Here is a 13,638-nt window from a genome sequence, read left to right as displayed (position 1 = left end):
TTAAAAAACACATTTCTCTACCCTACTCCCAGAGCTGCTGATATAGTAGTTCTGGGGCGGGACCCCAAAATATGCATTTCCAACAAGTTTTCAAATGACGTTGATGCTGCTGATCTGGGGACCATAGTTTAAGAACCCCTGAACCACTTGTACCTGACTGATTTGTAGTGCTGTCAACTTGGAGGTTCTTGCAGGCTGGAAAGAACCATTATGTGTTACTGGAAGACCTTGTACATGAGAAGCTCAGCTCTTCCTTACAAGGTTGTATGGGAAAGCCCTCACTGATTCCTAGTAACTGGTAGTGAGATCCCAGCCTCTTTTTCTGCATATGCACTAGGTCCTAATAAATAAATAGACATTGTAAGTAAGGCCTAATATGTATTGGAAAGGAATTGAATCAGCCTGAGAAACCTTTTGGGGGTAGTTGTCAAGATGAATGTGGGTTAAGGGAAGAAAACGGACTTGCCAGCAACATTTTAACTTAATTTTACAGATAAAAAAAAACAGCCCTGAGGAGTTAAAATAACTGGTAAGAAGGGGCCTCAGAATTTGAAACTAGACCTTTAGTCCAAGACCTGAGTTCTTAGTAGAGGAAATCTTTATTTTATCCTCATTGGCATTTCTAATACCCTATTTGTGAGTGATTTAAAGAAAGTCTTTAATCATATCTGATATTGCCTGACTTTTGACATAAATTAATAAGCTGAATATTTTATTTTAGATTGCAAATTCAACTGCCATAAACGCTGTGCATCAAAAGTACCAAGAGACTGCCTTGGAGAGGTTACTTTCAATGGAGGTAAAATTCTTTTTCTTAATTTTCATAAAAGATTAAAAAAGGTCACAGTTCTTTTTTGTATTATCTTTACATGGTGTTATATTTACATATTTTGTTTTTTGACTTCAACTTTTTTCTGATTTAATAATCAAGCAAAATACAGAGATCAGCAATGATACACTTTTATTACTAATGATCCTTTCCCATCTTCCCTTTAGCCACCTACTACTTTATAGTCTAATATAGCAAATAGTGCTGTATATCTCCTTTCATCTTTAGATATAAAAAGACATAGTTTAAAAGCCTGTTGTTATTCCTAGAGCTATTTTGTAGTTTTAACATTTATTGACTACTTTCTATATGCCAGGAATGTCATAAACTCATTACACATATTGAAATTTACGCTTAACAACTCTTTGAGGGGAGTACTTACAGATGAGTTAGGCACAAAGAAAAATACAGCCAGTAAGTGGTAGAGTTGGGATTTGAACCCATATGATGTGACTTCTTAGTCCATAGTTATTAGAACATATTGTATAGCTTCACCATCTCTTTCTCCATTAAATAATCATTAGCTAAACATTTCCTCTTCTTTGGCAATTTTTTCTCTTTTCAAGATTATATTAATCAAAGTAATTAGTACCTTTTTTTGGAAAGATGGAGTAATGACTTTAAACATTAAGCATAATTTTTCTTTAACATTTCCATGACTGGTAAAAAATGGAACGTAAGTAGTTCTGTAAGACAAAAAGCATATGGGATGGAAATTACAACTCCTTAGGGTTGATCATTTTCTCTTAAGGCCTGTTTTTTATGGTTGCTAATAACACCATTGACAGAGCATGATTGGTTTTCTCATTTTTCAACATTACCGAAGTCTTTTCATGTATTTTTGTACTTTTATACTTGTTGACAAGTGTATATGAAATACTATTTACATTTATTTTAATGTGTATTTATCTGATTACACATTAAAATGAATTAATGAATTTGAGCACCTTTCAAATGTTTACTGGTTATTTAGGGTTTTTTCCACTATAAATTGCCTATTCGCAAGTTTTGTTCATTATTTTGTTTGTATATTAGTTATTGATTTGCAGAAGTTGATAATTCTAATTCTTTGTCAGTTATATGTGATACAAACTCCTCTCAGTTGCTGGCTTATCATTTCTTAAGCAGCTTTATTGAGATATAAGTTGTATATGTTACAGTTCACCCACTTAGTTTATTCACAGAGTTATACAACTGTCACTATAATCTAATGTTAGAACATTTTCCTCACCCAGAAAAAAAGAACTCCATACCCAGTTGCTGGCCATTTCCCATCCACTTTTCCCTCCTAGCCCCTGGCAAGCACTATAATCATATTTCTGTCTTTATGGGTTTGTCTATTTATTCTAGACATTTCATATAAATGGAATCATATAATATGTAGTCTTTTGTGAGTGGTTTCTTTCACTTAGCATAATGTTTTCAGGGTTTAGCCATATCGTAACATTTTTTATTGATAATACTCCTCTGCATGAAAGTACTACATTTTATTTACCCATTCACCAGTCAATAAACATTTGAGTTGTATCCAGTTTGGATTCGTTATGAATAATGCTGCTATGAACATTTGAGCATAATTTCTGTGGACATGTGTTCTCATTTCACTTGGGTAGATATCTATAGTGGAATTGTTGAGTCACAGGATAAACTCTGTGTTTAACATTTGGAGGACTACTGAACTGCTTTCCAAAGCAACTGTACTATTACACGCTCCCAGCAGCAGTGTGTAAGGATTCTAATTTCTCTTCATCCTCGCCACCTCTTGTTACTGTGTTATTTTGATTATTGCTCTCGTAGTGAGCATGAAGCGATATTTCATTGTGGTTTTCATTTGCATTTCCCCAATGGCTAATTGTTACTGTACAACCTTTCATGTACTTATTGGTCATTTTTACATCTGCTTTGGCAAAATATCTGTTGTGATATTTTGCCCATTTACCTAGGTTACTTATCTCTTTATTATTGAATTGTAAGAGTTCTTTAAATTGTCTGGATACAAATTCCTTAATTGATAATGTGATTTGCAAATACTTTCATTCTGTAGGCTGTATTTTTACTTTCTTGAGGTATCATTTGCAGAACACAAGTTTTTAATTTTGATAAAGTTCAGTTTACTTATTTTTTCTTTTGTCACTTATGCTTTTGGTGCTATAGATATCTAAGAAGGCTTTGCCTAACCTGTGGCCACAAAGATTTGTTCCTATGTTTTCTTCTAAGAGTTTTATAGATTTTAGCTTATATTTAGGTCTGTGATCTGCTTTAAGTTCATTTTTGTATTTTATTAAGGAAGGGGGTCCAATTTCACTTTTTTACATGTAGCTTTCCACTTGTCCTGGTATCATTTATTGAAAAGACTGTTTATTCTTTTTATACTGAATTGCCTTAGACCCTTGTAGAAAGTCAGTTGGTCACAAGTATGATAGTAGTGGGTAAATCTTTTACTTTGCTTCTAGTATCTTGTGTCATACAGAAATGTAAAATTCTAATATAATCAGATAAATTGCTTCTATTGCCTTATAGTTTGTGCATTTTTATCTTTCTTAAGAAATATTTCTTTATCCTAAATCATAAAGATATTTCCTGCCTTTTCATTTAAGAGTTTTAAAACTTTTTTTCATATTTAATAATAATGTTTCCATTTAGATGTATTGGTATCTCATTAGTATAATACTCTGACGTTCATTTAAAACTTTGCCAGAACCTTCCAGTCTGGGAGCAGATACAGATGTGCCGATGGACATTGACAGTAGTGACATCAACAGTGATGGCAGTAGGGGCTTGGACGACACAGAAGAGCCATCTCCCCCAGAAGATAAAATGTTCTTCCTGGATCCGTCCGATCTTGATGTGGAAAGAGATGAAGAAGCTGTTAAAACAATCAGGTAATTCACGTTTAGGTATTGTAAGCTATTGTACTTCCAAATGCAGAGTTGGTCCAGGAGTTTCATTAATGAGGAAAAATCCACATCTCTTTAAGTGGAACCAAATTTAAAATCTAAATAAATTGCGGCTAATTCTTTCACATGCACCACAGTATTTCTGAAATAAATTGTCACCCTTGCCATCCACTCAAGGTGGAAAGGTATGGTAATTCTGTTTTTTTAAAGAGAAAAATGCTTTATTTAAATACAGTCTAGATGTGATATCTAGCTGTGAAACAGCTCCCGTAGCTGCCAGAATTGAAGCACCAGGTAAAGCCACCAGCTTCACACAGCCTTTACACCGGTAGATTATCCGATGTTGGAAACAAAGTAGGAATGTGCCTTTTAGCACTTTGTAAAAATGGTATTTGATTATAAAACTTTTAAATATCTTGTAACAAATTCAGTATTTTGTATATACAGCCCCGTAGAATGTACTACTTCATAGTAGAATAGTAACATTTTGGCAAATTTTGTTTCTCATTGTCAACAAAGATGTATTTAAGAGAAATGGGTCGTTTATCAGTCTCACGTGGCAGTGTTATCATTTATTCAGCTTGACTTATCCTTAAATTCAGGTCTTATTATCTTATCATTATTAACTACAACTCGTTTACCCAGTTTGGAGACTGTTGAGAAAACGTAGCTTCCTGAGCAGGAATACTTCATAAATTTAAGAGAAAGGATTTAACTGTTCAAGACCGAAATTCAAAAACAGTGTTTTTTTCATACACACTCCCCGAATTACTCTTTTTTTCCAGCTGCACTGTTACCTATGTTTCAGTGTAACCCACTGTGGCTCATTACACTGTTTTCTTAATATCTGCAAATAATTCTCTTTTCAATATTTTCTTCCAGAAGTACTTTTTGCTATCAACATAAACAATAGAACTTGACTTTTGAGCCACGAGGATTTGAGTCTAGGTATACTTGCTTTTGCCTGGTTGTGAATTGACTAATTTATCATGCTGCCTGGGACAGGACGCTTTCTCAACAGTGGTCCCCAGTGGGACTCGCTCCTGGGCTCCAGATCTTCTAACTGGGGAGGGTTCCTTCTGCTCTGTTCATTGTTTCCTTGTGCCTTGTGACCTCCAGAAATACCTGTGGCAAATAATCGGGACTTACAGTGTTATCTTAATCTTTTATAGATCAACTGTGTATCAGCATAACAATAAATTTATTTCCTGAAGCCACTGTTTGTCTTCCTAAGATATTTTGAAAATTTTTAGTTCATTATCTTTTAAAAGGCTTGATTAACTTATAGTATGTTTATGATTTTCTAATTATAATTATCAATATTTATTATAAATATTAAATATTTTTTAGTCCTTCCACAAGCAATAATATTCCACTGATGAGGGTCGTACAGTCCATCAAGCACACGAAGAGGAAGAGCAGCACCATGGTGAAGGAAGGATGGATGGTCCATTACACCAGCAGGGACACCTTGGTCAGTAATCACAGACGTTTAAATATGGTAGTGAAACTTTGGTATGTTCTGTATTGTATGTTTTTAAATCAAAATGAGAATCTCATATGTATATTTGTAAAGGTTTTTTAAGTTTTAATTGTTGTTCAAGTACAGTTTTCTGTCTTACTCCCAGCCCTCCCCCCTCCCTCCCATTTTCACCCCCGCTAGCTTTTGTCCATGTGTCCTCTATACTTGTTCCTGTAAACCTTTCCCCTTTCCCCCTGAAATTATTTGTAAAGATTTTTAAAAGGCAGAATATTTCCTGTATTGTGAACTGGTGTAGCAGTAGAGTCTAAAGGGTGTAAGAATAGACCCTTTGCATAACCTTTTGCACCACCAAATGTATAACCTATGAAAGAAATCATTGATAAGCTGTACTTTATTAAAGTTAAAAAATTCTGCTCTACTGAAGACACTTGTCAAGAGAATGGAGGGAGGTGGGGTGCATGGGGGAGGGGTGGGCTGGAATGGGAGAAATAAGCAGAAAACCGTACTTGAAAAATAACTAAATAAAAATTTTTAAAAAAGAAAAGAAAAGCACATACAAAAAAAGGAGAGAGAATGGAAAGGCAAGCCACAAACTGGAAGAAAATATTTGCAAGAGACATTTGATAAAAGACCGTTTTCCAAAATATGCAAAAAACTCTTGAAACTCAAGTGTAAGAAAACACTACAATTTAAAAAATGGGCTCAGCCCTAGCCAGGTGGCTCAGTTGGTTGGAGCACTGTCCCGTACACCAGAAGGTTGCAGGCTTGGTTCCCAGTCAGGACACATACCTAGGTTGTGGGTTCGATCCCCAGTTGGGCATAAATGGGAGGCAGCCAATCATGTTTCTCTGTCACATCAGTGTCTCTCTTCTCTCTCAAATCAAACATATCCTTGGATGAAGATAAAAAAATCTTTTTATTTTTTTCATTTATTTTAGAGAGGGGAAAGGAGGGAGAAAGGGGAGAAACATCAGTGTGTGTGGTTGCCTCTCACACACCCCCTACCAGGGCCTGGCTCTCAACCCAGGCATGTGCCCTGGACTGGGAATTGAACCAGTGACCCTTTGATTTGCAGGCTGGCACTCAGTCCACTGAGCCACACAAGCTAGGACAGATAAAAACATTTTTTTATAAATGGGCACAGGACCTTGACCTATACCTCACCAACAAAGGTACACAGGTGGCAAGTGAGTACAGGAAAAGACGCTCCACAGTATATGTTGTCAGGAAAATGCAGATTAAAATGAGCTACCACTATACACCTGTTAAAATGGTTGAAGTCCAGAACACTGACACACCAAATGCTGGTGAGGATATAGAACAACAGGCACTTTTCATTCATTGCTGACGGCAATGCAGATTGGTACAGCCACCTCAGAAGACAGTTTGGCAGTTTCTTATAAAACTAAACATGTTCTTATCATATGATCTAGAATTTCACACTCTTTGTTGTTTACTGTAAGAAGATGTAAATTTATATCCATACAAAAACCTGCATATGGATGTTTATATTACCTTTATTCATAATTGCAAAGCTTGGAAGCATTGAAGTAATCTTTAGTAGGTGAGTAATAAGTGAACTGTGGTACATTCAGACAGCAAAATATTATTCAGCACTAAAAAGCAATGAGCTGTCAGGCCATGAAAAGACATGGAGGAATCCTGAATACATATTACTACGTGAAAAAATTACGAACAGAGTTCACAGATAGGAAAATACAAATGACTCTTAAACATAGACCGATCTTAAGATACAACTTAAATTTTCACTAAATACCAGTTTTTATTTATCAGTATATCAAGCATCAGACAGTTTAATAACATACAGCATATTTAAAGGCGTGAGTAAACACGCACTCGTGTTACTGATTAACCTTTAAATTGGGTGAAATCTTATGTAGGTTAATTTAATAATGTCAAGCAAAATTACATGTAAACATACCTTTTGGCCCAGCAAGCCAGCCTTTAGAAATTTAGCCAGTAGGTGAATTCCATGCCTGTGTGTGTGTAATGCACATATATTTGTGTGTTCACGTATAAAGTTCTCTAAAAGGATTCCCAAAAGTTGGCAATATTGATGTCTATGTGTAAGGGTAGGAGTGGTGGTGGGAGTATACGTTTCACTGTGTATCTTCTATATTTTCAGAATTTTGAACCTCATGAATTTTAAACCTATTAAAAAGTACAAATTTATGAATAGAAATGAAAAGGAAAGGTACTTGGGAGGAATCATTATTTGAACTTCAGTTTTATGTTATTTTTTAGAGGAAGAGGCATTATTGGAGACTTGACAGCAAATGTCTAACATTGTTTCAAAATGAATCTGGATCAAAGTATTATAAGGTAAAGATTTCACATTTTTAAATATATGTGCATTAAAATAGTATGTTTTCCAAATATATCTGAATATATTTGTACTAATATATTAATTGTTATATTTGAATATAACAATTAATATATTCATTAATTGTTATATTGGAATATACCTGTTACGACTCTGCCTAATAGTTTCTAGGAGTCACTGTTCAGCTCCTTGTTGTTGAAGTACCTGTCCCCTGCCCGTCCCACTCATTCCCCGCAGCAGTTCCGCCACCAAAGGCTGTTTTGTGTGTGTGTGTGTCTCTGTTTTGGGTTTGCCTGTCAGGTTGCTGCTGCTTTACTTCTGGTACTGTGATTTAGATTAAACTGTTCAGAAACTCACTTGATCACTGTGTGTCCAGACAGGCCAGCATGGTATTGTTTCTCTTACCTTCCATTTTACCCTAAATCCCAATTCCCAGATGCTTCTTTTGGCTCTTCATCTACTTTGTACAGTATTCTGTGCTTGGCTTGCTCCACATTTTGCCATGTCACTGACTGACACCAACATGATTGTAATTGTATTGGTCAGGAAGAGACTAGAACAAATGACTTAAAGTTAGTTGGGATTTATTTGATAATTTTTTTTTGCCTTAGGGAGTGGACTAACCGTAAATGATTGTTACAGCTATGGACAGAATCAGACATTCTCATTTGCTGCTATTATGTCTGTTTTGTTCTTTTGGGGAATTACAGTGTGGGGCAAATGTAGGTTTACAGTTGTGAGTGTGCAGACAGGGTTTATTCTTGTGTTACTGTTTAATAATTATTGTTGTATTTTCCATACAAACAACTGTAAACCTACTTTTGCCCATTTTGTATCTTGTAGCCAGCAGCCAGTATAAAAGTAGTTGCTGAGTTGATTTAATGACATTTGGAAAGTGACATGTATTGTCTACAGCAGCCATTGGCTTCTTAAATCCTCTCCCTCCTTGCATTCTAATGACCTGCGATAGGGAATCACTGACAGTTATGGTACTTCATGCTCTGCCTCTGGCCTTGCTGAGCGTGCAGACGATCGATTCAAGGAAAATACTATCACAAGACTTGACTGTATGTTCCATGGGCCACATACGTGTTTTATTAATAGCATTTATTAGAAATGCCTGTTTTTATTGTTTAGTATATTGAAAATAAAAACAAAGTTTTATATTTTCTAATGCTTCATTTTTACTTCAGGAAATTCCACTTTCAGAAATTCTGCGCATATCCTCGCCACAGGATCTCACAAACATTTCACAAGGCAGCAGCCCACACTGTTTTGAAATCATCACTGATACTATGGTATACTTTGTTGGTGAGAACATTGGAGATAGCTCTCACAATCCTGTTCTTGCTGCCACTGGAGTTGGACTTGACGTAGCACAGAGCTGGGAAAAAGCAATTCGCCAGGCTCTCATGCCTGTTACTCCTCAAGCCAGTGTCTGCACTTCTCCAGGACAAGGGAAAGATCACAGTAAGCAGTATGCTTGTTGATGGCTTTTCTCTCCCTTCGGTTCTTAAGCATTTTGTGATGTGGTCATATCTTCTGTATTTTTAATGCTCATTTTAAGCTTTGTTTGGTGTTAACAAAGCTTAAAGTTTAATTCCTTTATACAGTTATGTTGGCTATAAGGTGTACATGAAGTCCCCTAGAGCCAGGCTCCAGGGTCTGTCTCCCTACATTTAAACCCTGGCTTGGCCAACTTTTACTGTGTGATCTTTGACAAGTACTGTACCATTCTAAAATATTACTTTATAGAATGGTCAGTATTAAATGAAGGAGGACATATAACAGTGTTTAGCATCCATCCGTGAATCATTGTTGGATTAACTACTAGTATTAGTATTTTGGTTTAATAACAGGCTATAAAGTGTTATGGTTTTGTTCACATGCTCTTGAAATCTGTGAAGTCAGAAATGCTCTATTTCTTTTAACTGAATTAAAACATTCGGAAATATTTTTAAATTATGGAAACATATGTCCTTGGCACCAACAAAATTTGGTGAAGGTTCAGTTGAACACTAAATCAGAAAGCCATCGTAGAATGGCACTTTTCCTCCACTGGTGTGTTACTTATGGGGAAACACAATTTATTTACTAAATAAATATAGCTAAATTGAGACAGACATCAACCAGTTTCTACGTATAATTTATTTCAGTTCAGCTGTATTTTGTGCAGCTATTCTTGGCATTATGCTAAGTCCTGAGCTAGAATACAAAAGAAAACCAGAAATTTTAAAGGCTGTTTAAGGAGAAAAGACATATACACAAGTGTTGGATGGTAGCATGAAGCAGTAGAGTGCAGAAATGAGTGACGCATTACTCGAAGTGGATTGGAAGAGTAAACAGAGCCTTCCTGGTAGAAGAACCTGATTTGGGCCTTGAGCTTGGGTCTCAGGTAGATGAGGACAGGCAGGGCTAAATGGCAGAGGTGGATGGGGTAGTGTTCTCTAGTCGAGGAGACAGTGTGATCAAAGGGAGAAATGTAATGACCATGAACACGTTTGGCGTCTGATATCATCAAAGGGTGAATGGATGGATGTTCGCAGTGCTCCTCAAGTTTGGAGGGATTTTAGACAGAACTTAAGTATATTTTAATTAAAATCATAGACCTTTTCCTCTATGTAATACACACACATACACACAAGGTATACATATTATTGGATTTAGGGACTTCCTCCCTAGGGTTAAGGGTTTCTAAAAGCAGAACTGGAGAAGGGTTAAGAGGGAGGATTCTGGAGAATGAAACCCTAGTTCTGCCACTTAGGAGCTATGTGATCTTGGCCTCTACATTTAAATCTCTCCTATGTATGGTGTCAGATGGGTGAGAGATTTATTGGGATGATCACTTTGTAAGAAATATTATATTTAATCACTGAAACCAATACAATATTGTTGTTAAGTGTAATTGGAAAATAAAAATGATTTAAAATGGAAAAAACTCAATTGAGCTAGATTGGGAAGGCCTTTGAAACTAAATACTGATTTAAACTAGGAAACTGACTACTGAAAAGCAGTTTTAAACACATTAATTTTGTTGATGCTCTGTCTTTTTTGTTTCATTAATCAATATTTGAAATATTTTTAAATTGACTTAAAATTGAGTTTTCATAGTCATATTTCTTATTTTTGAGCCATATTTTACTTAACATTTTCTTGTTAATGAAGTTTTATATTTTTATATTTAGAATTATAAAGGAAATTTTGTATCTTGTTTCTTTGGTTGTCACTAAGGGTCTGGATGTTTGATATCTAGTCTCTTGCTTACTTTCCATGTTCTCCCTTTCTCTTTTTCTTGATACTTTCTTTACTTCCCAAGTAATACAAACCTTTAAACTTTGTAGAAATATATAAAAGAAAGTGCTCCCTATACACATAAAACATCCCTCCATTCCTAATTGCATATCTCCCCCTCTGAAAACAATTAATAGTTTGGTGTATATTTATTGGTTTGGGGGAGGAAGGGGGGAAGGTGCTTATACTACCTGTACTATATTATCATATTTTTATAAAAAATGTCATCATACTCTGTGTTCTTTTTGTAACTTACTGTTATCCACTATTTAATATGTGTCAGATATATTTCAGTGTCAGTATATTGATTTACCTAATATTTAAATTTTTTATTAAAGTAACATACATGCTTCTTATGTTTTAAAAATTACCGTATAAAAATGTATAAAGACTAAAATCTTTGTTCCCTAGCTCCGGCTCTCTCACTCACCAGAGTAATCTTGTTTTTGTTTGTTTCATTCAAATGCTACTACCCTGCAACTTACCTTTAGCACTTAATGATATGTCATGGATACCTTTTGATTCGATACTTACAGCTCTACACTATTAAATGTTTAGATAGTATCCCTTCATATGGATGTACCATATATAATTGAACCTGTTCCCTCTTCCTGAATTAGTGTTGCATGTGTGAATTTTTTTTAACAAATGTACTTATATTATTTTAACTGCATGTTAGCCAGTGTTTTAAATTTCTTATACTATTTCATATACTAATTTCATTCACATATCAGTAAATATTAATGTTATTAAGTCATATACTATCAATTTTGTTCTTTCCTCATACATCATTTTTATATTTTACAGAAGATTTGTCTACCAGTATCTCTGTATCTAATTGTCAGATCCAGGAGAATGTGGTAAGTAAAAATTACCCTCAGGTTTCACCTCCATGGATTCAACCAACTGTGGAGCAAAAACAGTATTTCTGTTCTGCAGTTGGTTGAATCCTGAGTTGCAAAGGGCCAACAAGTAGTTAAGTTTTGGGGGAGTCAGAAGTTACATGTTGATTTTCAGTTGCATGGGGGTTGTCATCCCTTATCCTCACATTGTTCGAGGGTTAGCCGTGCTGATTATTGTATGTCAGGCACTGGACATCTTGACACTTTATATACTCAGAAATCTAGTGAGATAGATTTCTGAGTATATAGCCACTTTACCAAGAAGAAATTGAGGCTTGGGAGACTAAATTATTTGAGTGACTGCCATGAGACAGGAGCTGGCTAGGAATTAAACAAGATAGTCCTGAACTTCATGGAGAATGCAGTACATACCCAAACAGAAGAGTGACCTTGACTGAAGAGCTATCAGTAGCATTAGAGAGTGTCTCCCCCACAGAAGTTTCTGACAACCACTATTGTTTAAGAAAATTAAAAAAAAAAAAAAAGGAAGGAAAGGGGAGGGAGGGAAAGAAGGGATTAAATTGTGACGTGGATTGAAGTTATAGATTTTTCTCATACATACTCTTTTCATTAGTCTTTCCAAATTAGTCTATGTTAATAATATGAAACTTTTGAGTTTTCTTTTTAAACATTTCTATAATGGTAAAATAGGTAAAACTTTGTTCTTAATTTTTTATGTTAATTTATTTTTTAATTCACTACTTAATAAGTCTAAGTTTTTTTTGTTTTTTTTTTTAAATATTTTATTTATTTATCTTTAGAGGGGAAGGGAAGGAGAGAAGGAGAGAAATATTAATGTATGGTTGCCTCTCATGTGTCCCATGCTGGGAACTGGCCTGCAACCCAGGCATGTGCCGCAACTGGGAATCAAACCACGATCTTTTAGGTGGCAGGCCCGCGCTCAATCCACTGAGCTACACCAGCCAGGGCAGTCTAAGTTTTTTTAGTCAAAGAATTTTTTCCCAAGGGTTTTTGTTTTTTTTTAAGATTTTATTTATTTATTTTTACCAAGGGGAAGGGATGGAGAAAGAGAGGGAGAGAAACATCAATGTGTAGTTGCCTCTTGTGTGCCCCCTACTGGGGGACCTGGCTCTCAACCTAGGCATGTGCCCTGACTGGGAATTGAAGCAGTGACCGTTGGGTTCCCAGGGGGGCACTCAGCTACTGAGCCACACAAGCCAGGGTTCCCAAAGGTCTTCCTCCAGAGTTCATTGTACTTGCACGTTGAGAGTGATAGTATGAAAATTAGGCTTACTTTTCTAGGACATAGAAAGCCAGTTTCATAAAATATTGTTATGAAAATTAGTTGCCTATGTCATAAAAATGAAAGTGTACTTAAGTGTTTGGATGAAGAGTTAGAGGTGTTGACAGTGCTTTGTAAAGGTTAAATTATACTTACTGCTTCCTCTTTCTTAAATAGGACATCAGTACTGTTTACCAGATCTTTGCAGATGAGGTGCTTGGTTCAGGCCAGTTTGGTATTGTTTACGGAGGTAAGTGACTAAAATCATTTGAATATTGTGTATACTGTAGAAAAGTTGTGAAATTTTACGTCTGCCAGATATTACATCTTACCACATTAACAGAATTAGAAAATTAGTTTCACAGGAGCCTTGCTTTATTCCTGTAGCTCATACATAAAAATATTTGTGTGGGAAAAATAAGCGGTTTGAGGTTTTTGTTGGGCTGTATAGGCTTGTTTATTGAAGTTTTTGCCCTACTGATTTTCCACACAAATAGTGCCATTTGTCTACTGTTTGCTCAGTGACTTAGGGTATTGGCAAAGTCATTACCTCACTGTGCCTCATTATCTTTATCAGTTTGGTGGAGTTAATAAAGCTGATCTGCATAGCTCACAGGGTTGTTGGTATTAAACTTAATGTATGTAAGGG

At 35.5% G+C, this 13,638-nt stretch overlaps 1 protein-coding gene across 2 annotated transcripts in view; it reads left to right on the top strand.

Moving 5' to 3' along the window:
- Nucleotides 1–13,638, top strand: part of PRKD3 (protein kinase D3) — a 64,937-nt gene that overhangs the window by 34,896 nt on the left and 16,403 nt on the right. For both annotated transcript variants that reach the window (XM_037165390.2, XM_037165391.2), the window contains 7 exons: nt 722–799; nt 3,528–3,711; nt 5,077–5,200; nt 7,475–7,552; nt 8,747–9,023; nt 11,652–11,704; nt 13,167–13,239. In XM_037165390.2, the coding sequence (XP_037021285.2) occupies nt 722–799; nt 3,528–3,711; nt 5,077–5,200; nt 7,475–7,552; nt 8,747–9,023; nt 11,652–11,704; nt 13,167–13,239 (867 nt within the window). The remainder of the gene's footprint in view (nt 1–721; nt 800–3,527; nt 3,712–5,076; nt 5,201–7,474; nt 7,553–8,746; nt 9,024–11,651; nt 11,705–13,166; nt 13,240–13,638) is intronic.

The sequence above is a fragment of the Artibeus jamaicensis genome, unplaced genomic scaffold, assembly GCF_021234435.1.
Source record: "Artibeus jamaicensis isolate MK-2021 breed Jamaican fruit bat unplaced genomic scaffold, CSHL_Jam_final contig_465, whole genome shotgun sequence".
NCBI lineage: Eukaryota > Metazoa > Chordata > Mammalia > Chiroptera > Phyllostomidae > Artibeus > Artibeus jamaicensis.
The sequence above is the reverse complement of the archived record's forward strand: the minus strand, read 5'-3'. Positions and strand labels throughout refer to the sequence as shown.